General features: G+C 44.0%; 2 protein-coding genes across 2 annotated transcripts; both read left to right on the top strand.

Moving 5' to 3' along the window:
- Positions 1 to 20,892: 20,892 nt before the first annotated feature.
- Positions 20,893 to 22,534, top strand: MYCFIDRAFT_79970 (uncharacterized protein; the record flags this gene model as incomplete). Its single annotated transcript, XM_007922336.1, has 3 exons — positions 20,893 to 21,410; positions 21,505 to 21,646; positions 21,707 to 22,534. The coding sequence occupies 3 exons, from the start codon at positions 20,893 to 20,895 to the stop codon at positions 22,532 to 22,534; spliced, it is 1,488 nt and encodes a 495-aa protein (XP_007920527.1).
- Positions 22,535 to 22,798: 264 nt separating this feature from the next.
- MYCFIDRAFT_87519 (uncharacterized protein) lies at positions 22,799 to 25,792 on the top strand. The gene has a single exon (XM_007922735.1). The coding sequence runs from the start codon at positions 23,200 to 23,202 to the stop codon at positions 25,498 to 25,500; it is 2,301 nt and encodes a 766-aa protein (XP_007920926.1). The 5' UTR covers positions 22,799 to 23,199; the 3' UTR covers positions 25,501 to 25,792.
- Positions 25,793 to 27,291: the final 1,499 nt, after the last annotated feature.

Here is a 27,291-nt window from a genome sequence, read left to right as displayed (position 1 = left end):
CCTTAGCATACCCCGCACCCGCACGTACAGCCGAGCAGCTAATAAAATCTTCTAATACCCCGTACCTAAACGTATAGCCGAGCTAATAAAATCTAATGCCCCGTACCCGAACGTATAGCTAAGCATCTAATTAGAATTGCGTCGCAATCTAACAAACAAACAAGCCTATAAGCTAACCCCTCTAAGGCAGGTGCGCCTATAGCCGAGTCGCGCGCCTAAGGCAATTAGGCACCTCCGAAGCTACGTCTGCTAAGGATTAGCCTAGTCGGCTAAGAACGCACGCCGAGAATCGAACGTACGACCTTAACCTACAAACCGTAAAGCGCGGATACTATATTAGACCGCTGTACTAGTACGCCCGTTTACTAGCGTCTTACGCCGCGACAAAAGATCGGAAGTATCCGCGCTTACTAAGCGTAGATCTCGGGCGTACTTATAGGCTAGAGTCGCTACGTACTTAGCGCTAAGCCTCCTCGGCTTCCGCCTTACACTCCTATATATACTTAAATAGAAAGCTATACTAAACTAGATAGTCTAATTCGTCTAGTCCTTCCTATAGGAAAGATTAATATAGCTTATTCTAGGCAAATTCAAATTAGACCTAATACTAACTAAAAAGGGAATCCCCTAAGGATTAATACTCTCCCTAATCCTCTTCCTTATCTTTATAGTAGACCTACTCCTACTCCTAGAATTAAAAAACATATTAGTATTAGGGTTTGTAGATAACACAAATATCCTAGCCTAGTCTAAGACAATAGAAACTAACTGCAAGATCCTAGAAGAGAAGTACTAGGAGTGTAAAAAATAGGCAAGGAGGTATAGAGCAAAATTCGCCCTAGAAAAGTACTAGCTTATCTACTTTAGTAAGGCTAAATTAACCTACAATATAAAGCAATTAATTACTATCTAAGGCTTTAAAACCCAACTATTAGTAGAGCTTAGGGTACTAGGGATCTAGCTAGATCTAAAACTAAATTAGGGACTATAAGTAAAGAAGGTAAAGCAGAGGGTAGATGCTAATATGTAATCTATTAATAGGCTTATAGCCTCTATATAGGGGGCTACATTCGAGAAAGCTAAAGTTATATACAAAGCAATTATTAAGCTAGCAATGCTATATAGAGCACAGATATAGACAGCCTAAGAGAAAACACTAAAGAGAATTAAGCAACTAGTTAGCAGGTCCTAAACCTAAAGCCTAAAGAAAGTCCTAGGAGCATACAAAACTACACTAATAAGGGTAGTGGAAATGGAATTAGGGATCCTACTAGTTAAACAATACTTTAAGGGACTAAGATACTAATATGTAGCAAAGACAATAGAATACCTAGCCTAATAGACTATCTAAAAGGCACTAGACAAGATAAAAGCCTAGTGTATTAGGACTAGGAGGCGAGACAGACTATAAATAACTCCCTAGAAAGTCAAAGACCTAGAGCAATATAGAGTCTTAATAAGAGAAATGCTAGAGAAAGAGCTTTAGGGACCAAATATAAGGCTAAAAGAAGACAAGCTAAAGGGAGAGAAACAAAGCCTAGCAGAATTAATTGCTAGACACCTATAGGAGCAGGAATAGAACAAAACACAAGTTAGACTAGGAACCCTAAAGGCACTAATTAAATTTAGTTAATACAACTACTAGCTCTATAAGGACCTAAATAGGGCCGAGGTAAGCCTAGCTATCTAAATTAGATCTAAACACATTAGACTCAGATCTTACCTATTTAGAAGAAACGTCCTAGGAATTAAAAGTAGAGCTTACTAATATAGCTACCAATCTTAGAACCCTGAGTATATGCTACTAGTCTGCCCTTAATAGTTAGAAGGCAGAAGTAATTAGAGACTAAAAGCAATAGAAAAGGAATACGATAAGCTAATCTAGAGCAAAGAAGACCTAAAGAGGATAGTAAAGTAGATTATTAAACAGGGATTTATACAACAATTCGTACTAGCAAGGGAAACTAAGGAGTAGATAAGAAGGAGGGAAGAAGAGGGGGAAAGAAGGGTAGGGCAGCAGGCAAGGTAGTTAGAGGATAACAACTATAACACTAGTATACCCTAAAGGAAGGAAAACAAGGAAACGAGGAAGGGTAATACTTATAAATAGGACAGAAGGGAGGTTTTTACTAACTAAGTTAGTTTCCTACCTAAAACAATATATAGAAACAGACCTATATAGGCCGAAAGGCACTATAATAGGCAAATGAAATATCTATCTATCTATATACGTAAGGTGTTTTATCTAAAACGCTATCTAATCGTTCCCCCTTTCTTATGTCTTTATCTACTAAGCGTCCCTATACTCCGCCTACGTACGAGTTATATACTGTCGACCCGTTACGTCTAATACTATCTCCTTTATTGCATTCGGCGTAGAGTTTACCTACCGTTACAATTCCGAGCGTTAGTCGCAGGTCCGATTCTATATCTATATTAGTAAGCGGCGCTTCTAGCATCTATACTCTACTAAGTCCGATAGGTCGCGACTATAACTAGGACGATTAGTCTGTCTTGCCTAGAGATAGCGTTATATAGGACGCCGAGAGGCAAGGTCCGACGCTACCGGATATAGAGGCCCCTAATAAATACGGTCTAGACGCTTTCGATAATTACTATAACTTCGGCGACCTTCTCGATTCTTCTAGACCGATAGACGTTGAATTTACGGAGCCTTCCTATAACGCTAACTCTGCGAGTTTAATTAAGAATAGTAGCTCTATCGCGCCTAGAGCTCCGTCGCTAGGGCCTATCTAACCGCTACTTCTACCGAGCCTTCCTTTTACCCCTAGAGCTATACCGACGGATACTACTACTACCCCTACTAGTAGGGCTAGAGCTAGCGGTTCTAGTCCTTAGGTACGAGCTAGTTAGCCTTCTCTAAGGCAGATATCTTTTAAACGTCTAAACGATTATAATACCCTCCCTACGGCGGTCGCCGAAGCGTACTATAGCCTAGGTCGATCGTAGGCTACTAACGCCGACCTCTTACGCCTAGAGAGATCTACTCTTCCTAAGGCGTATATCTCGATGCTATACGAGGTAGTAACACTTAATATTAGCGATATAGTATATACCTACTAATACTATTAAGCTAAGTATTAGATCCGTAAAGTATCGAACGTCCGAGTAGATAGTAAACCGTCTTCTTCTATAGATAAGAACGGCATAGTGTTTATAACATATTGCGGTAGTAGCGCGGTAAAAGGTATATTTCCGATCCCTAAACTACCTCTATTGCTACGGCGACTGCTTACTATAGATCTATCTAAGGATATAGAAGTAAGAACGTTCTAGGAGAACATTCGAGCCTATAATTGCCGCCTTATAATAACTTTATTTATAGCTAAGCGTAATATACGGGTATTAGGATATAGTTCGTTCTAGATCTACGGGGAAGCGTATTATTTAGGCGGCGGTCTCTTCGCTCCGACGGAAGATCCCTAATACGCGTAGCTATACTTTTACGACCCCGTATATACTACTAAGAGGCGCATATAGAAATCCGGCAATCGTAGATATACTAGCCGGAACTAGAAATCTATACTATCGCCGCAGCTAGACTACGGCACTATAATCGCGTTATATAAGATAATTATATAATACAACGCGCTATATTATAAGTTCGCCGCGGCTCGGGAAATGTTTATATCCTCCTAAGGACCTAGGCGCCTCGTTCTTAAGGCTATAGACCTTAGTTTAGTCTACGAAGATACATAGGACGCGCGTCGATATAATAAGCCGGTCGTAAACGAAGTAGCCGCCCTCTATCCGGATTACGATCTAGAAGCTATTAGCGGAATAAGGGATTTTGTAGTAGTAGAGCGGTTAAGTACGGGAGAGGTATCTACTACTCTATATCGTATAAATCGCTACTATCTATACTACTTCCCTATATATTACGTCCTCCTCTAGGCGGCTAGAACTCCTAGGTTTTTATAGGAGAACTAGTTTCGTACGCGTAGTAGGAGGCACGTTACGCTTAGGGATTACTTTAGGTATATTTTACACTATTGACTAAACTAATTTCCTACTATTTTCTACGGTCGCTAGCTCCTATAATAATTGTACGTCGACGTATATACCGTAGTAGACTTAAACGACCTGCTTTTCCTAGGCAACTATTAGAAAGAAGTGTAGGCGGATACGTACGACTTAAAACAACCGAAACAGCGTAGCACGCGCGCACTATTAGGCAATAAGAATAAATACGATATCTAACGAGAGTTGTCTCGATAGATTAGCGAAGACCTACGTTACGATATTCTTCGAACTAAGGTATAGTACGGGGAATACAAGGGAAGCGTACGTTACGGTTTGCTATAGCGGAACCGTTTAGTCGTCCCTACGAACGGGGCTCTATTATCCGATAGCATCCTATAAGCTCTACGAATAGTTCTCCTATCCTTGTATATCGGCGGCGATCGGTAGATTTTATAGTGCTACCGAGATTCTATAGCTATCGTCGGCTACTTCGGCGTCCCTACGTACTTTATTACGTTTACGGCTAACCCTAACTAGCCGGAGATTAAGCGTTATTTGTTCGACTATTAGGACGCGATAAACCGCCCGGACATTACGATAAGGGTCTTTATTTAGAAAGCTAGGGAGTTTTTATACGAGGTCTGCTATAGGAACGTATTCGGTCGCTATATCGCGAGATATTAGACGGTCGAATACTAGAAGCGTAGCCTCTCTTACCTTTACCTCTTACTATAGATCGCGCCCGATTAAGCGCTAGATACTATATCTAAGATCGACAACTTTATCCGTACTAAGCTTCCGAGCCTAGCCGAGGACCCGGATAGTAGCGTAACAAACTTAGTTAAGGAATATATATATTATAGACCTTATAGCGCGGGCTTTCTATACGTCCCGTATATATAGTTACCTCGATACTCCGAAGAGACGTATTCTAAGGGATTCCCTATAGAGTTCTCGGACGAGACGGTAGTAACTAATATCGCGTTTCCGAAATATCGTAGACGCCGTAATAGGAGGATATAGAATAAGAGGAGGAATCGCGCGTTCCTCTTCGACAATCGTTATATCGTGCTATACAATCTATACCTACTAAAGCGGTTTAACGCCTATATTAACGTTAAGTAGGTCCGCTTATTATAGGCGATTAAATATATTAATAAGTACGTCTATAAGGGCGCCGACCGTACGACTACCCGCCTCGAGATTCCTAGTAACAAGATCGCTAACTACGTTCTCGGCTCTATTATATCTACCTAAGCGTCTCTATAACTTTATTTTTAAGGATAGAAATCTATTTATAGGTATAACCTCGAACGTCCTATTACGTAGAGCGACATACGCTATACCTACTAGCTCTACCGGACTAGCGTAGCAACCGCGACGCCCGTAGGGTATACTTAACTACGTACCTCGAGCGTACGTTCCCGAAATCGCTAAACCGCCTACCGGTTCTACTCGAGACGCTATAGAACCCGAAGACGAGCCTAACTAGTATACTCGAAACTTTACGGGTCTAGACCGCGAAGTAGGTAGCGATAGTAGCCTTCCGCGTAGGGTAGAAAGGGGTCCTAGGGCATTCGTACTAGGTAACGACGAAGATAGGACGTTAGTCGATACTAGAGTCGGACGATAGCTAAGCTAGCGAGAAACTACGCTAACTATAGCACTAGCGAAAACTTCGCGCCGACCGTTATTCGTAGAACTTCCTAGATACTAACTAGACGACTCCTTAGTCTACCTCTAGAACTTAGCCCTAGGTCCTAGTAACGCCTAATAGATAATACAAGTTACGGGCAAAATAATACCTTCGAAGGAGATTGCGCGGGCAGATCTAACTAAGGCCTCGTCGATACTACCTACGCTAGTACCTATACCGATACCTCGTTCCGTATCTGCGGCGCGTATAATCTAATAGATTTCTAAGGACACTACGCCTATTCTAGGTCCTTCGTTCTCTAAGAAGCGACTACCCGGATAACCCGTATTACTCTTAAAGCCTATATCCCGCACTTAAGTCTTTACTCCGACCTCGATATTATACGCTCTAACGCTACCTCGTACTCTAAGGCTAGGCGATATTACTAAGGCAAAGGCTCCGGTTGTCGTATATAAACAAGAAGCTAAGATCCTTAGTATACTTTAAGGCGTAGATCTCGACTTCGATATAGAAGACTTTTAGGCTACGATTAGTAGTTATTCTCTATAATATATATATACAAAACTTCTCTATCTATACTAGCATTTTTTTCTCTTTAGATATAGAGTTTAGCTACCTAAATATAGTTAGCGTATTACTACTTCTCCGAGGTACTAAGAACCTTATTATTTAGCCGCTTATCCCCTGTCTATATAAGCTAAGTTCCCGGCAGTTCTCTTAGTTATCCTCCTTTCTCTTCGGGTTCTCTACTATATTCCTAGCGCTAATACAATGTCGAGCCTTAATATTATACCTAAAGTAGGAAAGGATTACGCGTAACAGTTCGTATAAGCAGTAGTAGAAGTATATTAAAAAGGTGAAATTTAGGAAACTAGAACTACGGACTACGCGCTAGCAAAGAAAATCGTAAGTAGTAAAAAGCGAGATCTAGTATTTCGAGAGGGCTATATACGTATACTAGGAGAAGGCGTAACGTAGAAGGGTACCGATAAGAGAGCGAGGCGAGCGGCGCTAGTTTATATCCTCGGTATAGACGCTAGAAGTTACGCTATACTAAACTGTCCCTTTCCTTCGAAATATAGAACTTGCGAATCTAACCGTAGTTATTTCGAAGGGTGCCGTTATTCCTATAACCTAGCGCTAAAGCTACTATATAGTAATTGCGCTTATAGAGGAGATCCTAGGAGCTATACTAGCTATATAAACTATAACCGGAAGAGAGTAGTATTACTAGAATTCGAAGATAGCGGGCGGGCTTCGAAATCGAATACTCGACCTCTATCTACGGAGTACGAATAGGAAGAGGGTACCCTAGAACATCTAGAGACTATCTCTACTAAGGATACTAGCTACTAGGAGGAATACGACTTTACCTAGGAAGTGTCTTAGAAAGCGGAAGAACTTAGGAGAAGTATAAGCGAAGTATAGCTCTAGTAACTCTTCGAGTTTCTAGCGGAATTATTACATTCTAATTCTCCTACGTTTGCGACGTAGTATATTCGAGATATATATTACGAGAGTGTTAGCGAGATTATAAGCGGTTATATACAGAAAACAGATAGTAAGCAAGCTCGTATAGAAGTCGTCGCGGCGGTAGAGCGGACTTAACTAGATTAGATATATATTTAAACCGACTATAATACGAATAGTAAAGGACGGAAACTAACACTACTACTACTACTTATAGCAATAGTACAGGCTACCGAGGGTAACATAACCTATAGCAATATAGGCAGCTATGTTTAGTAAGATAGGATAACGAGACTGTCGCTTAGGCTAATAACTAGAGCCCTGCAATATAGGCATTGTAGAAGTGTAACATAAACAATGTGCTATACGAGGTTAATACTCTATCTACAATATAGAAGGAGGCCTCTTATATAGGCTTAAAACTGCCCTATAGGTATAGGGCCGGTTACTAGCTAATATCCCTCCCTTTCTTCGTATCTAACTAGACACGCTTTATATTGCGCGCTTAAAACAAACATACATGCATCCTTAGCGTTCTTAGCTAAGGCTATTTTCAGAACTCCGCAATAACACCCCCGGGGTAGCATTAATCCTAGATACTATAATTATATAAAAACAACTTCCTAAGCAATACTATATAGACCTACTATTGCTTTAACGCGCCGTAATCCTTACTAGCAATAACCTTATCTACTAGTCGGTTCTCGAAATCTCCTCCGTATACGTTAAAGCTGTTAGTACCGAAGTACTATCCCTCGTAGAAAGCTTAATTAACGAGGAGGTTAGTAGCCTTTTCCTTCGTAGCATTCTCCTAATCGTATAGATATTCCTTAAGTCCCTCGTTATTAAGCTAGAGGATCTATTTAACTTCGTTCTAAACAACGTAACTTAACTAAGGAATCCTACTAACTAGGGCGTCGGAGATGTAACTAAGGCCTTCGACTAAGATAGCGGTAGGGAAGGGGAACGGTACGAAGGTGTTCGAACCTAGAAGGGCGGTTAGATTGCGGTACGCCTTAGCAACCTCGGCGACGGTTAAGTTGTCGTAACCCTTAATCTTAGTACCGTCGATAACGCGAGAGTAGCCTAGGTTAATTAACATACGGTTGCTCTTAGTCTTTAGATTACTATATAGTAGGTATAGTATCTAAATAGAGACTTCGTACTCCTTTAGAGGGTTGAGGATCTACTCCGCCTTACGCCCCTTACTATTAGGCTAACTATCGAACATATAGTCGAGGTCGTCGTCGGTAAGGTACTTATTAGTAAGCTTACCGATCTTACTTAGCGGGACTAGGCTACGAGCCTTAAGCTTCTTAACCTAGTTCGCAAAGACCTCGGGCTAATATATGCCTTCGACAATAGTAGAGCAACTAGTCTTATCCTTAGACATAAGACAGACCTTAATACGTAGGTAACTAGCACCCTCGCTAGCTGCGAGCTTAACTATATCTTGTCCGAGACGAGCAGACTCCTTAGAAGGACAGTTGTTATAAGTACCGCTAACCTTAAAGAACTTAGCAGGCTTAGGGATAGAGATAAGCTCGTATACGTAATTAGGTCGAAGGGCGACAGCTAAGAGCTATAGGGCAGGGTACTAGCGGACGATTTAGTTACTTATACTATAAGTTTAAAGGGCATTACGGCCTTCCTGCTTAGACTTAGGCATCGTACGCATATACTAAAGGTATATTTCAAACTCCTTCTATATTAGGTCGATAAGGAAAGGAAGATATGCTCTACGAGGCTCTTATAACTAGCTAAAGACTTAAGGGAAGATAGTATTGCTAGTCTAGCGAAAGCGGTCGAAGGAAGTGCCTTAGCTAAAGATACCGGTAACGAACTTACTCTAGCGATCCGTTAGCGTAAGGGCGCGAGTAATAGTACTAGTAGGGTTGAACGCGTAGAGTTCTAGAGATATCGGGGCGGCAATAGGGCGTCTAGGAAACTAGTCCGTATAGGCCTAATTAGCCTTAAGGGCAGCGAAGGCGTCTTAATTAGGAACCTCGCGACTAATCTTTAATAGGCGGCCGACGAGGACAATCGCCTTAGCACTAGTATAGAGACTACAGACCTTAGCGGCCTTCTTAATATAGTTAGCATATATAGAGAACGGCTCTTCTCCTAGCTTACTAAGGTCGTCGAGCTATTAATAGATAGATAGGGTAGTAGGAGCTTCGCCTATATCGGCTTTAGGAACTATATCGATCTTAGTAATAAGGTGCGTAATAGAGTCGCCCTTATAAGAACTATAGATGTTCTTAGTTAACAGGATCGGCGAGAGCCCTCTATCTCTACGCTCGCTAAAGGAGCCTTCGGAGGAGATATCTTCTAGTAGTATATCTAGCATATTAATATCCGAGTTACTATAGTTAGTACTATAGTTAGCCCTAGAAGGGGCGCTATACTTCTTAGTAGCCTTGCGGAGGGCCTAGCGAGTATACAATGCCTTCTTACGCGCTGCTTCGGCCTTAGCGCGCTCGTCCTTAACTTCCTAAGGGATCTTATAGTTACGAGTCGAGCGACGGTCTTAAGCCTATATCTCCGTAGCGAGCGCGAGACTAGTAGCCGTATCGGCCTCTATTTCTAGGCGAAGAGCCTTACGTTTAAGGACATTAACGATAGGAGCCTCTTAACCTTTAATAATAAAACCTATACTATTAATGCGATAGCCCTTCTCTTTTAGTAGATCCTTAGTTGTCTATATATTAAGATCGATCTAGACAATTGTATCGTAGTACCGCTTCTAGTAGGATATCGTAAAGTCGTTAAGCGTAAAAGACAAGTTAAGTAACTGCTTGCCTACCTTCTTGCTAGCGGTAGATATACGATAGATTATAGTATAGGAAAGGTGCTCGGCGCCTTAACGACAGACCTTGTACTTGTTAACGAACGAAGAGACCTGCTTAGTACGCTCTTATCTACCGTAGGCGAAGTTAATAAGGCTCTTAGAAAGACTGCTTAGTCCTCCCTAATGTTCGAAGGCCTAGTCGAGGGTCTTAAAGCGTAAGCGAATCTAGGTGCCGGCCGTCTCGAGGCTATAGACGATAGGAAAGGCTTATTCGATATCTATATCGTTAAGGACCTCGCGCTTAAAGATACGCTTACCGATAGACTAACGCAAGTTGTTTATACCGTACGTAACTAAGATAGTAGCCTTCTTAATGTTCCTATTAATAACGCGTAGTAGGGTACGAGCGTTCTAGATCTTCTCTTAAGGGTCTTTAAGGGCGGTAACGATCTAGAAGCAGTGCTCGAGGCTAGTTGTAGCAGCTAAGGCGCTATCGGAGGGGGCTTCGATCGGGACTAGTACGCCTAGGTTTAGGGCTCGTAGGTTGCTACTACTGCTAGTATCTAGCGGATTTAGGGCGCCGGAAGACATCTTAGTCGACCGGAGCGGAAAGGAGTTAGTAACGAGCTTACAAAAACGTTCGTAGCTTGTTAATAATAATTAAAGGGTTTAGATAGAAGGAGGGGGAGGGGTAGGCGGTAGTAAGTTAGTTAGTATTCGAGTAGAAGAAAGAGCTTAGAAGGCTCGCCTTAAATAGGGTACGAAGGTAGCGTAGTCCGTATATTCCGGTAAAGCAAACGGATAACGATTATATATAGACCCTAAAAAGTGAAGCTATATACGAGACTCCTTTGTTAGTAGGGTAGCTAAAGTTTAACAATCGATCTAGCTAATTACTAGTAGCGACTACGCGCCTTTGTTAACCTCTAGCTTTCGTAGATTCCCGCGCACTCGAAATGTAACTAGTTAGTTCGAGTACCTAGTAGTAATCTATAGTAGTAAGGCTAGCGGGACTAATAATACCCCTAGGGTAGTATTAGCTTTTCTCTAGAGATGCTCGGCAACTAGGAGCAAATCGCCTAGGCCTAGCGTAGCTTATATTAGCCTATAGCACTATCGTTATAGATACAGCATTACCTTTTATAGTAGCAGGCATATAAACGTAGCCCGTGCGTTCTTCTTTCTTCTAGACACCAAGCTTAGTAGCCTAAGGTCCCTATTCTTAGAGGCTATAGGCCTAGGTTGCTATATCTATCTAAGAGCTAGGAAGGGAGAGGGATCCTCCCTTTCTTAGTGTCCTATATAGCTAGTACTAATTAGGGTAGGAACATCCTCTAGTAGAGTATCTTATTATCGTTATTACTTAAGGAAGGTTGCTAGAGTCTAGGAATCTAGAGGGAAGTAGTCCTAGAAGGGTAGAGGGGTTAGGTTCGGCTATCTTCCTAATACTACCCCCGGGGTATTATTAGGAAAACACGCCTCGTATAGTTCTATCTAAGGAAACAAGAGCGAAGGAATAAAGTTATAGCAATATTAATCGAAGGTAAAGGCAAAAGCAAAAGACAATAATAGGATAAACTAAAAGCAACAAACGAGAGTATAAACATTAGTAGGAACAGATAACAGGTAAGGACTGAAGGTACAGGGCGGCACTGCATTAATAGCGTAGAGAACGATCGATAAGAGTAAGGAAGCAACGTAGTAGAGGCAGGTAGAGGTAAGGGAGAGCAAGCAGTTATTTAGTCTTAGGATCTAGCTATAATTCTAGGCGGTCTTCGTCGCTAGACTAGTTAGGTTCCTCGGAGTTAGAGTTAGATAGCTAGAAGTCTAGTTCACTATTAGAATCGGAATCAATATCGGAAACGCTCTATATATAGTTAATCCGTATATAACCCTCCCTCTATTCTTAAGTTATTCCTAATAGCTTACTAAGACGAACCTAGGGATAGGCATAGTTCTTAGGCAGAACAGGATCTATAATAGCGGTAGGATCCTCCTCCCGATAGGCATCTAAGGACGGTAGAGGGTCTATAGAGGCACTAACTTCCTCCTTAGTCGGCGGAGGGCGGGTAGGTTCGCGTAACTTAACGATCTTCTTTAGATTAGCCCGAGGGTAAGAGTGCTTTAAGGTAGCACTATCTAGCTCCTAAAGAAGGTATACGGAACCCGAGTAAAGGACCTCCTTTACTCTATAAGGACCCTTCTACTTAAAGGCTAGCTTATAGGAGTAACTATACTCTAGTTCGGACCGGTATAGAAGGACTATATCGCTAACCTTTAGAGGCTCCTAGTTAATAGCATTATAGTCGTCGAAATACTACTTAGCCTCCTTACGAAGGCGACGTTGTCGAGCAAGTCCCTCCTAAGAAGTAGTAGTTATATCCTTAAGAGCCTTAGCGCGTAGGGCAAGGAGATCTACTCTAGTACGAACAGACCCCTAGTCGTAAACGCTATATATACGGTAGGACAACTTAATCGGAAGAACGGCGTCCCTTCTAATTATAAGCTCTACTAGCGTAAGTCTAGTCGTGTCGATAATAGTAGTTCGATCCGCTTAGAGAAGGGCTAGAACGCGGGTAGAGATAGGAACGGACCTATCGCTACTATTAGTTATCTTAGATAGGGCATTAATTAACGACCGATAGCCGCGCTTAATAATAGCATTCGACTAGGGATAGTACGGGGAGATGCGAACGTTCTTAGCCCCGTACGAAACAAGTAGCGCTTAAACCTCCTTAGCTATATTATTCGTAGCGTTATCTAAGATAACCTCGTAAGGTGTTCCCTAGCGGCAAAACAGATCCTTAAATAGGAAGGTAGCTATATTACGGGCATTAATAGTACCGCAACCTTTGTAGAAATAATAGGCCTCCGGCTATCGAGAAAGACCCTCTCGAATAATATATAGGCTGTTATTGCGGCTAAGATAGACTATATCGCTATACTACCGCTCCCTAACTAACTAGGTAGTAGGGATACGCAGCTCTCCTAGACGCCGGTAGCTATTCCTAAAGTTGCACTTAGGATAGCTCTTATAGTAGCGAGAGACATTAGCCTATACGCCGTCCTACTAGTAGCGTCGACGAAGGACATCGAAGGTGCCCTCCGCCGCCCGGTAGCTAAGCTTATCGTAAACGGAGCGAAGGATTTCTTATCGGGCTACTAGATCGTTAATAATACGCTAGAGCGGTATATTAATTATAGCCTATTGCTAAAGGATGCGATCTTTAATAAGGAACCTCCGAGAATAGCGAATAATACGATAGTATTAACTCCTTAACAGACTAGGAGCTCTCTTCGTATAGGTAAGGAAGTAGGCGATATTATAGGAGTCGTCGGAGTAGACTCTATTAAGGATATTATCCCTACCTAGTTCGCCCGCCTTAGCATCGTCCTAGTCCTCGCCGTTAGTAGTAGGGTCGTCGTTAGGCTAGTTACTAGGTTAGTCGTCGGTAGTAGACCTAGTAATTACCGGCATAGCGTTAATATAGAAGGTAGTAAAGAAGGTACGGTTAATAACCGCGTCGATATCCTCTTCTTCTATTATCTCGGCGATGTCTTCCTCTATAGCAGGCCTTCTAGAAAGGCCGTCCGGTCTAGTATGCTTCTTACTAGGAACATAGAAGACGTCGAAATCAAACAAATAGATCTAGGTAACCTACCGAGCTATCGTAGAGTTAGGCAGGTCGGAGGCTGTACAGTTAAGTTAATAGACTAGCGTCTAAGCGTCGACTTCTAGGCGAAAGAACACTCTAAAGAGCTAAGGTCGGAACTTCTTAAGAGCCTTATAGACACTAAGGCACTCTCGCTTGCTAGCATCGTATCGGGCCTCGATAGGTTTCTATAGACCGGACTCGTACTAGATAGGGTAACGTAAGGAGGGCTCCTTACGATTATACTGCATTAGTATCTCGCCGTAGCCTTCCCCGCTCGAGTCGATAGTAATAATTAGCAGACCTACGCCTTCCGAGTAGTTAATAGAGGTAAGCGTAGGCGCGCTAATAAGTGCCTTAGTAACCTTATCCTTAGCGGCTTAGTAAACGGAGGTCTATTTAAACTCTACATCCTTCTTAAGCAAGGCGTATAGAGGCTTATATACTAACGCAAAGTTTTCGACCTAGATACGGAAGTAGGAGACTACTCTAAGCTAGATCCGGACATCTTTCTAGTAGGTAGGGTCGGGCTAGGATATAATCTTTAGGACCCGTATATTGTTAGGATAGCGGCCGTTCTTATTAGTTACAAACCCGACAATGTTTATTCGTTTATATAGGAGCTAAAGCTTCTCCCTATACACCGTTAGGTTAGCTCGCTCTAGGTCGTAGAGGACACTATCGAGGTTCTAAATATATTCGAGAAAGAACCTACGGATGCTAGGCTCTATTTCTTTATTATCGTACCTAGTTTTAGGGCCCTTAATGCCGATATCGTTAAGGAAAGGCATCGCTATATAGGAGATATAGGCCGCGAGGACTTAGTTTATAATGCGAACGAACTAGGCTACGGAGTTGGTTGCCCCTTATAGAAGGGTAGTTTGTCTATATAGCCTAAGAGGTGTCTCGAAACTAGTAAGGTCCCGGCTATTAGGGTAGAGAGGTATCTAGTCGTAGCCCGAGAACATATTAACTAGCGAGGCTACTATACAGTTAGCAAAGGCTTCTAAGAACCTATTAGTCTCCGGAGGAAGATTAGCATCTCTAATCGTAACTATATTGAACTTTTATATAGTATTAATTAGCCGATACTTCTTTAGCTCCCTAGGAGCTGTCTTCTTCTAAACTAGGAAGTATAGATTGCGATACGAGGCATAGGAAGGCTCTAAGGTGCTAGCCTTTATACGCTGCCGTATTATGTCCTTAACTATACCTCTTAGGCTTGGGTTTAGCTTAAACCCTAGGTAAGCCTAAGGCTTATACTCGATCGTTCGGATCCTCTATAGAGGGGCAACCTCCGGGTTAATCCTACCTAGATACGTAAAGTTATATACTAATACGGCTTCGCGGTTGTATAGAAGCTCGTATAGTAAATCTAGTTCGAGATCCGAAAGCTCGATACTAGGTTTAATGTTCGCTAGTCTCTCCGGCGTTAGCCTCGATTCCCTAGGAATAGCGGAGAACTTTTTGGTAATATACCTCTAGTCGTATAGACTATCCCTAGGTATTAATATCGCTTCGCGGTTAAGGCACTTTTATCGCTAGTTAGGATTTCCGCTAGGATTAGACCTATCGGTTATATATACGCTGCCTTTTACGGGCTTAATCTTGTTAGCTACCCTCTTATATAGGGTATATATACTAACCGCTCGTAATACCCGAGCTCGCTCTCTTTAACGTTAGGCCCGGAGATTAGCGCAATAGAATAGCGCGTAAACTTCATTAGAAGTCTCCTTAAGTCGGTAGGTATATAGCTAGTAATCCTAATTTATAATTCCGGCGAAAACGTTAGATTCCTAATAACACCCCCGGGGTAGTATTAGCTCGGCGTTCTAATTAGTTAGTTCGGATTCGGGTAGATCCGCTTCCGGCGGCGATGCCTACGATAGTATTATTACCGAGATTCGTGCACTAGGTAGTCGTTGCACTGTTATACTCGCTATCGCTTCGAGCATTCGTCTCCTTAGTATAGAGCCTAGAAACTAGCCTTAACGTACGGAGCGGCATACCTCTAGATATAACCTATTTAAGCTATACTAACTTATAGCGCAGATTGCCGGTCTTATAACCGCGCTATAGCGTTTCCCGAAGAGCGCTTAGAAGCAGTAAGGATATCCTCGTAGGACTTGTAGCTAGTGTTTCCGACATAACTAGTAAATACGACTCGGTTGCCCTTCTAGTTAGCGATAGTTCCTTCCTAGGAGCTATCGTCGCAGTTGCGCTAAACACCCCGGGTTATATAAGACTATAGACGACCTAGAATAATTAGCGTGTTCGGGTTAGCGGCAATCTAGAAGGTAAAGGAAAAGCATATACCGAAAGCGTCTATTATAATATTATAGTAGGCACCTACTAGCGCAACCTCCCTATTTACTCCCTATATACTAAGGGAAATATCTCTATTTATTAGCAGTCGGAGCTGTTTAGCCTAGCGCTTACTTATAATAAGTAACTCTAAACCGTTATTAAGCATTGCTAGCAACTACTAACTATAGCTTCCGATCGTAACTTAAATATAGATAGCGGGAACGACGGCAAAGGAACGGGTAACTGCGGAAAGGTCTATATTATTAGGGATAGAGTAAAGTTCCTTAGGTTAAGGAGGTCCTACTCGACCGATTTATTAGCTAGTAAATCGGACAGCCTTAATAGAAACTAAAACCGAAGTAGAGTTAGCATTATTATTATCCCCTCGGCCTATCTCCTTAATCCCCTCTTCGTTAGCATTATCGATAGTCTCCTAGCTCTCGTAGGTTACTAATTCGCCTTCTACTAACTCCTAGGCCCCTGAAAATTTAAGAAGGAACTATAGGGAAGAGACGTCGATATAGTCCTCTCGCCCCTATTTACGTCGGAGGGCTATAAGGTCTTTTATAAAGGTAGCATCGTTAGGAATCCGGCTCTAGAACAGGTTAGTAGGCAAACCGTATACTAGAAGCTCTCCTATAGACACGTTAGACTTAAGGTCTAGGAACTATAAAGCCTAGAAGAGAGCATTTGCCTTTATATCGTAAGAGTTAGTAGGCCCGGCACTATACTTCTTTATATACCTATTAAAGCGAAAGCTCTTTAGGTCGGCTAACTTTCGTTTGTAGGCCGGCGGGTTAGCTAGACCTAGGGTGCTACTAATGTCGGTAGCAATATCCTCTATATCGACCTCTAGAGTCTCTAGGACGACTAGGCTTTCTATAGATAGGGTGCTAGGTACGGTGCTAGGTATAGTGCTAGATCGGGTAGTACGGTCTACAGCTGTCTAGAAAGTCTTAGTTTTTACGGTTAACTCGCGCTATTGCTTAGCCTTATCGGCCGCCTTGTTCTTTAGTACCCTAGTAGGGGCTGCCGCACTAGGGCGAGTAGGGTTCTAAGGGTTCTTACCCTTGCTTTAGGACTAGGTCTAAGACCGTATAGTAGCGTAGACATCTACACTATTCTTAGTAACCGCGTAAATATTAGTAACTACGTCCGGATCCTAAGATACAAAGTTGACTTTAATAGGCTTAGTAGTACTATTACTACTCCGCTCCTTAACCTGTTTTGCCCTAACCTTCTAAGTTTCTCGTTTAGCAATAGCGGCGAGGGTACTGTTCCTAGTATCCTTAAACTCGATCTTACTACTATACTTCTTCTCTAGAAGACTCCTAAGTTGAGGTAGCTTCGGAGCTCTACGATCCTACTCGAAGTCAATCTTGTCGCCGGTATCGGTATAGTAGAACCGACTATTTACTTATATAACGAGCTTCCTCTTAAGAAGCTCTTTCTAGATAGGGTAGTCTAATTAAACATATTTGAAACCGCCGTATATCTAGCACTTGCTATCTAAGTTAGAATAGATCTTTCGCATAGCGTAGACGTTAACTAAAGGGGCCTTAGGGTAGTTAGGATCGGAAATCTAGTAGACCGGTAGCATATCCTTTAGTATACTAGTATTAATAACCTCCCTAACTCGCTATAGTGCTTTCGTATTAAGGTTAAGCTAGGCTAGGGATTCAGCTAAGTCCGCAACGTCCTAAGAATGCTTAGTAATAGTAGGAGTTACGGTACTAGGACTACTTTGCGATTTAGGAAGAAACTTAGGCCCTCTAGTTCCCGAGGCATCGTTCCTTACCTAGGCTAGGTTATTCCGGTCCTCGCCGTAAATGAACTTCTTTGCGTTAGCGGAGCTATTAATATCGTCCTTAACAGCCTCTAGGACCTCTTTGTACTTCCTAAAGGTCTTAGGATTAGCTTTGCTAAGCTTGTAGCGACGGAAGATACGCTTAGCCGTAGACTACGGCAACCCTTTAAGGAGCAGCCTCGTTCTCTAAGAATTCTCGAGGTCCTACTAGTCGATGCCGTCCGCTAACTTAATAAACTCGCGGACGTACTCCTTTAGGTCGTTATCTTCGGTACGCCTCTCTATATAGAGGTTCTTAAGCTACGTACGACTACCTTTAATACGACGGCTATCGCGATCCCGATACTCCCTTATAAAGGCCTATTTAAAGACCTCCTAGTCGGTATTAGACTTGTCGTCCTTTTCTAGGTAGCTAACTAGGGTTCTAAGGGTTCGGTAGAGCTTAGTAATAGTAGTCCTCGTAAGGGACCGGACCTTATACTAGTCCGACTCCTCTTCGAGTCTATACTCGGCTAAGTTGTCCTTAAAGCGTTCTACGTACGCCGTAGCGTTCTACCCTTCGAATAAAGGGTTCCTACTGCTTCCTAGCTCTAGTAGGCGACGCCTGTTCTAACGGAGAAGGTTAGTTTGCCCTTAAATCATCTTTATAACGACATTGTAGAGGGCCTCGGGCGTAGAAGGCTCGATAGCCCCTAGTTCGACGGCGCTTATAACAACTAGTCGTCGCCTAATTTCTTCGTTAATAGGGTCTAGTAGGTTATTAGATTCCGAAGATTCCGCTAATTCGTAATGCTCGTTTTCGCTAGAGCTAGAGCTTATTCGATTATCGTAAAGTAGTTGAAATAAAATGCTATAGGAAAGTGTTTTTAGTGTATATTATAGGTTTAGTTTGTTTCGATATTGCTATACGAGAAAATAGTATACTAGGCTATTTTCTTCTAATGTTACCTCCGGGGTAGTATTAGAATTTAGCCTCCTAGGGGTCGCCTATATACCCCTAGGAGCTAAGTTTAGTATTAGACGAAAGCCGCTCGGAGAGAGAGACTACAATCTCTATTTATACCTAGATCCTAGAAACTAGCTCGTATCTCCTTTAGCTAGGCAGGGGGGCGGGGACCTTCTTTTTCTAGTAGAAGGCTAAGTACTATCTAAACGAGGCAGCGAATCCCGAAACAATCTACCCGGTTAATAGGGGAACTGTCTAGGCATCCGACCTGTAATCTAGAAATTGCTATCGTATAGATAGTCTTAGCAAACTAAGCAAGGCCGATAGGTAATTAGTCTATCTCCTCCTTAGGCGGGGCTTATCTCGAGCAAGCGGTACTAAATAGGTCTTCGACCTAGAGCCGAGTCCTTAGAAGCTAGCTATAGTTATAGACTAGGCCCTAAGCTATAATAGTCCTAAGGGTTTGTAGCTTTTCGGGGTTAAAGCGATGCCCTCGTTAAGAGGTTTCTCTACTTATTATAACGGCCCCTTAAGATACTTTAGTATCGTCCGTATCGTAGGCTCTTATCGTGCCCTCGCTTCGGTTATAGCTATTCGTACCTAGAGACTACCTTCAATATACCCGAACCTGTTAGATATAAAGAGATAGCCCTACCTTCGGCTCTAATAAAGGACGGAAACTAACACTACTACTACTACTTATAGCAATAGTATAGGCTACTAAGGGTAACATAACCTATAGCAATATAGGCAGCTATATTTAGCAAGATAGGATAACGAGACTGTCGCTTAGGCTAATAACTAGAGCCCTACAATATAGGCATTATAGAAGTATAATATAAACAATGTACTATACGAGGTTAATACTCTATCTACAATATAGAAGGAGGCCTCTTATATAGGCTTAAAACTGCCCTATAGGTATAGGGCCGGTTACTAGCTAATATTAGTAATAACGGCGGTAACGTACTAAGAAACGCGAGATTAAATATTACTAGCTTCGCTAACCGATATTATAGGCCTAGTATATATCTATTATATAGGTAGACGAGATAAAAATAGGAAGGAGAAGATTATAAGTTACTTTATAGATTTTATTTTTTATAAAGAGCTAACTAACCTCTATAGAGTATATATATCGGTCCGCGCCCTATAGCGTAGATAGTATATCTTATCTTATTTCCTCTCGCCTTTTCTAACTTTTAACTTCTTAATTAGTATACTATTCTTAGATTATCGCGTTCTTCCGAATAGCGGCGATATAGATTCCTATAGCAAATCGATTCCTAGGTTCTATCTAGACGAAAGGAGAGCTAGCCCTAAAGTCCTAGATAAAATCGGATCCTAGGAGGGTAGCGTACGACTATACGTTAATAGTAGAGGTACCTAGCGGCTACTAGTACTCGATAGTCTTAGCGCCCTTTTAGAGGATAACGGTATAGTAAAAGGTAAGATAGCGTACTACGCTACTAACGAAATATACGAAGACTTCGCCTACGACGAGCTTTAAGAGTTAGTATATCTAGTAATAGTATTTATAAACGAGACTTACTAGAGTCGCGACCCTCTTAGAGCCGGTCTTCTTAGATAGAACTCGCTTCGTAAAGCGAGGTAGAGACTTATTAGACGACGTACTAGCGAGATCGATAACTTCCTTACCCTTAAATACTTAAGCGACTAATACTATTAGCGACGCGGTTATAAAGATTTAGCGACAATATTAAACTTACTAGTAGCGCTCGAGATCTTACTTAGGGTTTCTATAGGGCTAGTATAGGGGATAGGTATAGTATCTAGCTTAGTAAAGATAGAAAGGAAGTAGTAACAAGTCGTAGTAGTAGTAGTAGTAGTAAGTAGTAGTAAGTAGAAGAAGTTGTTATTAGAAAGGCGCGCGATTTATAAAGCGCGATTTATAACGATTTCCGCCTTATTACCTAGCGCGGTACGGCTATAGCCGCCGTAGAATCTTCTAGAATCTAGCTTACCCTACCCCGCTCGTCGCCTCAGCCTTTACTTATAGCTCTTCGGCCTTCACTTATAGCACTTCGTCCTTCACTTGTAGCTCTTCGAGCCACATAAACACTAGTAATGAATGGAGACTCCCAAGCAACGTCTTGGCGCCAGCAGTGACCCACTTCTCTCTAGGCTGAGATGGCTGCCTGCAACTCTATTTCGCGCCTTGAAGTGTGGCGATGCCTCGTTGCTCGTATAAGAGAGAAGAGGTAGGTCCTGTCATTCCACTCATCTCGACTTCTGGTCTGCAGTTCCGCCATCGTCATGACCAGTTCGCCACTGCTGCTCCTGCCAGAGGAGCTGGTCGCAACCATCTCTGAATTGGTGCCGACCGAGAGTCTCCTTGACTTCGCACTCACTTGCAAGGAACTACGACGTGTCTCGGACAGTCGTCTTCGTCAACACCAAGGCTTTGCTCGTGAGTACACTGTTCAGCACGACAGGCTGCCTCTCCATGTGCCAAAGCTTCTTGCCCTGGCATTGGAAACCCCCGAACCTCTATGGCATCTTCGCGCATTCGAGTCATGGGGGCTTAGGCCTGGCTGGGCAAAGTACAGATCTTGGTTCCACAGGGAATGGGCAGAGGAGAGGGAGCTTGAAGACGCAGACTGGCTGGACGAGGACTTGAGCTACCCAGACATGTCCGAAGCATTCTTCTCACCGGAGCAGTACGAAGCTTTCCGGACCACCTTGTGCAACACCTTGAACTTGGACGATGAACGCGTGGAGTTCTGGATGGAGAAAATCAGGGAGGGGTGGGACGAGCCACTCAAAGGCATGCTGTTTGCTCTGCTGCCGCGAGTTGATCGTCTCAATTTCATGGCGCAAGTGGTGTTGTCCCTCTCTTCGATGGTGCATCTCACTCATCTGCAATAGATATGACTCCTGGCAAGGAGACGACTTTCATGACGACCACCCGCTGAAGTTCCTTTGCGAGGCCATCGATGCAGTCCACAAGCTGAATGTCAGCTCCAAACTCGCTTGGCCACCGGGCTTCCAATCCTTGCGCATGGTGTCCGTGTGTACATCATCAACACTAAGGCATCCTCATGACGCATACTATGCTACTCCATCGGAGATAGCGCCGCTGTTCAGATTGCCAAACATAAAAGTGCTCAATTTGAATCTACTCGGCTACACGGACGATGCCAATGGTGAATTCGACCTGCCACCAAGGAGCTCTAGCGTGGAGGAATTGGCCTTTTCCTGCTGCAGTATTACACTTCAAGCCATGGTAAAGTTCTTGATGGCACCTGTCAGACTAAGAAAATTCCTGTCTGCGGCTTCAAGTATTGGCGGTGACAACGATGCAGAGATCTTCCGCGTTCTTCAGAAACGACAGGGCGAGTACCTGGAAGAGCTGTCAGTGTCGATGCGCACCAATAGCTACCCTCCTCAGAGCATCGGAAAGTTCTCCGAGCTGTTCCCCCGACTAAAAGTGCTTGAGCAGGTCAAAACATGCGCACTGATGCCGCCCACTGTGGCATCCGAAAGTGACAGTCGGCTCGCCCAGATACTGCCTTCTTCATTGGAGAGACTGCAATTGCTGTTCACGTCAGCTATCGGCGTAGACGCGCCGGCCGAGAAAGGGCGAATCCTCCGAGCTGTTGCGGATGTGGTAGAGAACGATGGGTTTCGCAATTTGAAGGAAGTCTGTCTGTACCATCTCTCGAGACAATGGAGAGATGAAGGCAAAAGAGTGGAGGACTTGGAGGCCATCAATGAGGATGATTGGGATGCCGAAGCGGTGAATCGGATTTTGGCGCAGGGCGTCGAAACGCACCTCATAGACCGAAACGGCAAGCTCATGTCCAGCAGTGAACATTTCGGTATGCATCGCGATGGTAACTCGGGACTGGTCGAGACGGAAAGCGATCCACGTCCGCCAGGCGAAAGAGACTGGTGAGACAAGGCGATTGTGACATGATGGATGAGCCGTCTGCTATCGTAATCTCGCCAGACTTCTGAAGCATCAAGTCGCGAGACAGTATGCAGGTTATGTACATGGTTAAAATCCAGCCTTCGTGTAGACGTGCTCGCGGAAGATGTCGTTGCCGCTGGCACGTGACTCTTGGCCGGCGGCTATTCTAGGGTGGTTCGGCAAGCGGCGCAGGATACTGTCTACATGAAACACGCTCTCCCTCCATTCGCCAGACTCGCACGCGCACAATCTCAAACCAACTGGATTCATTTCCAATGCACTCGTTGTCGCCCACTCGTGGGCCTGGTCTCTCTGCTTCGCAACCAACCCAACCTCTCCGCCGCGTTTCGTCTCACCTCGACGCTCGTGCCGTGCCACGCTCTTTCTTTCTCGTCATGCCACCGCTTTTCTTCACGGCAGAAACATCACATCACCACCGCCTCGCTCTCGGAAAGAGTCATTTCGTTGCTGCACATCGACTCTCATATGTTTGTTGGCCTGCCAAACGAATGCTGCCGCGACGACGAAACGACACAGACCCTGGAGCGAAGGCCCCATCCAACCACTGCGACAGGCCTATGCCAACTCTCGTGCAACCTTGAATCGCGTGCCCACCCTGCACGCTGGACGTCGCGAACGATACTTGTTTCATGATGATTTCGGATATTTCCCCCAGACTGCCCTTCCTCCAGCGCTCCACCTCCAATCGTTTGAAAAAGAATGCTACTGTGAAAGGTCGCATGCAGCACCATCGAAGCGGCCTAACGACTTCGACAACATCTGGCGTGGCGAAGCGTGACATTTTCGACAACATTGACGAAGCAGTTCAAGAACACCGGAAAAGTATGGCGGGCCGACCAAAGTCAGCCGGTGTTGACAAGCGCAAACGCAGCGCGTCAAGAAAAAGGGCAGATATTGTAGCGAAGGATGTGAAGGAAGTCACTCAGCCCCCGAAATGTGGAGAAGACCTGCAAAAGGTTGGTCGGACGATAGAATACACGGCCGGCCTCGACACATTTAGATTTCCAACACCGTCGCCGCGTATGCCGCCTCCAAGTGCGACACTCCAGGATGGCGCACGATTTCCCGGCATGGCGCCACGAAGCGCTACATATCAGCAATTGTCCCCGCCCCTCATAAACCAAGAATCGCCACACATTGGCCGTGCTATCGGCTCGCCGTCGAATGCGCCTCCAAGTTGGGGACGATCGTATACATCAGATCACATCTCAAACAGAATGCCCAACCGGGAGCCTCCCAGCCGAGTGCCACCAGCGGTCCCGCCTGCTACTGAGCTGAAGCAAGAGAGCCCTGAAACCCGAAAGAAGAAGTCGAGTTGGAAAGCGTTCAGCAGCATGTTCCGCAAATCATCGAAGCGCAACACGGACGACTCATTCTACAAGGTCCAGATGCCAGCTCAGCCGAAGACTGCTGGTATCCAATGCCACTCGCCCGAACCGGATAGACCCTGCACGCCTGGCACTCCACTGTCATGCTTGAGGGCACCTAGTCCTGATCCCGGCATGTTCTCTCATTCGCGAGCACCATCCTGTCACCGGAGTCAGTCTCGACTTGACGAGCGCAACGAGAATAGGACCTCATTCATGCCAGCTGTGAAATCAAAACGGTTACGATCGCCCGTCAAGCGCGATGGCGCAAAGTCTCCAAATCCTTGGCGAGCCTCAGAGGACATCTTCAGTGGTCGTGATGGGCGGCATGAATCGCCCACGTCAGACCACGGCAACGAGGGTATGGCCGTACCAAGGACACCCAGATTAGACTTAGACTTGCCAGCACCTGAATTTCCTAGGTATTCTGTCATGTTCGAGAAGCTGCTCAACGGTGACTCGAAGCCATCGTTATTGGAGCGCAGGCAGAGCAAGATACATAGAACGAAGTCACAGAAGCGAAGAAATGGCGAACCCGATGCCGATGGTGGTTTGCAAGTCAACACGAATGGCAGTGGAGTCAAGCGCGCTCTCACTTCGCCTCATCTGACTAGGTCGCTAAGCATCAGGGTCGATGGCAAAAAGATTACAGAAGAGCCCGAGACTGCAATCCACCGGCCGCGACTGATCCAGAGAAGTAAGACGGCACCACCTGGAGCGGTGTCTCCTATCGCCGCAGCGTTCATGCGACAGAAGGAGGCACAGGTCGACAGCTCTCCAGATTCTTCTCGCCAATCAATGTTCAGCGAGCCTTCACTGCCGCCTACGCCCACAACATTTACCACGTGCACAGATACGTCTTCCATCAGACGTGTGATAGAAGACAGCGGACCATCGTGTGACATGATGACTTCCAAAACAACAGCTGCTACTTCGGACGACCTATCATCTCATCGATCAGCCAGGACAGAGCCTTACCCCCGCGTCAAATCTCCCGAAGATCTTGAACGACAGATTGTCCAAGTTTCGGTGGCAAGACAAGTGAGCGTCTCCCGAGCTCGGACCAGAGTCCAACGTGCTGCGAGTAGCAAGGCTGCCGCACAACCTCTCAGACCGAGAGTCGTGGAATTGACCAAGAACCGCAAGAGTACAGTCGGTGTTGTGGAAGATGCGAGCGCCGAGCCAATGCCTGATGATGCCGCAAGCATTATTGCGCACTCGCGAGCAACAAGTATGGCCAGCCAAATGTCTTTTGAGAAGAGCAGAAAGACCTCAGTGGCCTCAGCAGCGCCTATGCCTGAGGATGCCGTCAAAGTCGTAGCACATTCCAGGGCGGCGAGTGGAGCAAGCCAAATTCTTCTTGAGAAGACGAGGAAGGCAGACACCTCTGCTGCGCCAATGCCGGGGGATGCATCAAAGGTGGCGGAACGCGAAAGTAAAGCATTTGAAGCTGTGAAGGCTGAGCCTCCAGTCGACTTGAAACCTGGATCAGAGACCGAGACGGCCGCGAAGGAGGTACACACACCAGGCGAAGACGAGCTTGACGCTGGTTCTATCGCCTGAGGAGCCTCACTCACTGCAGGCTGTCGATTTTACGATTCTACATGCTGCCGTGCAGCAACAATTCTTTGCAGAAGGATCTGAATTTCATTTTCTTTTCACATGTGGATCATGCGTTATTTATACCCAGATAGAGCATATCGCCGGAGGCGGGAACAGGAACAGGACAGGAGATGCGAAACACGATTGTGTGATGACGAGCAGAGCATCCATGGTGAAGGAATACATGTCGTAGATTCCAAGATGTTTAGCGCAGAAGAATACCAGAATGAACAGAACGATTGATATACATCAGTAGCATTCTCGCTGTCTTACTGTTTTTAGCAATGCTCACAAAGCTCACGTGTGCAGAGAGAACGCCAGCGCATGATACGCACGACGAACGAGACATAGGTATCTATCTTGTCCAGCCTCAGCATAGCGGTGCTGTGAGACACTTCGCATTTCAGTAACTTCCAAACACACGAGCAATGCTCAGGGTTCGTCTCTTCTCAGCTGAAAAGCCCTCCATTCCAGTCCTACCTTTCGAAACAACAGTCTTCAAAAGAAATCTTCAGCCTCGTGGACCACGGGGGCGACATTGCATTGCGTTCTGTCATCAGCATTGGTGGAATTCCCAATAGCGGTTAGCAAGGTACCATGGTATATATATATATATAAAGATGGATGAAGATCCGTTATAGTTCACAACTCCCTAAACTTGCAACTATCACGCACAGCGCAGTGGATTACTTACGTAATACTGCATTGCCGGCGGTTGAATTGGCTTCGTTAATTGCCTATATTCTGCTCTATTCTATAGTCTAAAATACAGTGTAAAAATTCTTTAAGCTAAGAAGTCACGTACCTATTATATAACTAAGCTAACGCGTTATATACCCCCTTAGCTTGTGCAAAAAGGGGATTGCCTTCTATTTTAGGTAAGGTAGTTAATGCTTCTTTATATACAAACAAAAGAAAAATTAATCTTTTTAACTTCTTATATAGTACCTTATTAAAACTACAAAAAAATTAGTTTAAATCTATACTATATATAAGAGAGTCTTATTTCATACCCCGATTACCCTAGAAGGATATCGTTATATAATCCGGACTGTATATACACCTTTATATATAGTCCCTATTACTAGGAACTGTTGTCTTCCTACGTAGTCTAAGTATAGACCGACACTATTAAGCCTTATCTAAGTACTCGTATTGTATAGTAAAGTTAGTTTAGCTAAACTAAGCCCGTTATATTATTACTATCGGTTATTATATTAATCGCATAGGTAGCGTCTATTTAATTAGATAAAGGATTAGGTAAGATATGCATTAGTTAAACAGATTTAATAAATTAGGATAGGTAACTTAACTAAGGACGCTACCCTTAGCTAAGACTACTGCACTATTATTACTAGCACTAATACAATCGCCGTAGACTTGTTATTAGTTAGTAGAAGTAACGTTCGAAGTAATAATATAGGCGATAGTAACGTACCCCGCAAAGTAAGGTTTCCTATACTATTTGTTTAGTCTATATTAGAAGGTAAGGTTGAATCCTTTATTCTAATTAGTCGTCGTTATCGTATTAGACACTTTTGCTAGCGCTAATCGATAAAGGTATGCTTAATCGACTTAGTTGCAATTAATAGGGGGGGGGGGGGGGGGGCGCCTACTACCTATTATATAGAGTTGTCTTTGTATTGCTAAAGAGGAAGAGGTTGTTAGAGGAAGAGTTGCTTCCTTATATACCCCTATAACTGTATATCTTAGTTAGTTGTCAGGTTAGGTAGTCTAGTTAGTCTTAGCTAT

Source organism: Pseudocercospora fijiensis (assembly GCF_000340215.1).
Source record: "Pseudocercospora fijiensis CIRAD86 unplaced genomic scaffold MYCFIscaffold_1, whole genome shotgun sequence".
Taxonomy (NCBI): domain Eukaryota; kingdom Fungi; phylum Ascomycota; class Dothideomycetes; order Mycosphaerellales; family Mycosphaerellaceae; genus Pseudocercospora; species Pseudocercospora fijiensis.
This window is presented reverse-complemented; position numbering and strand designations above follow the sequence as displayed.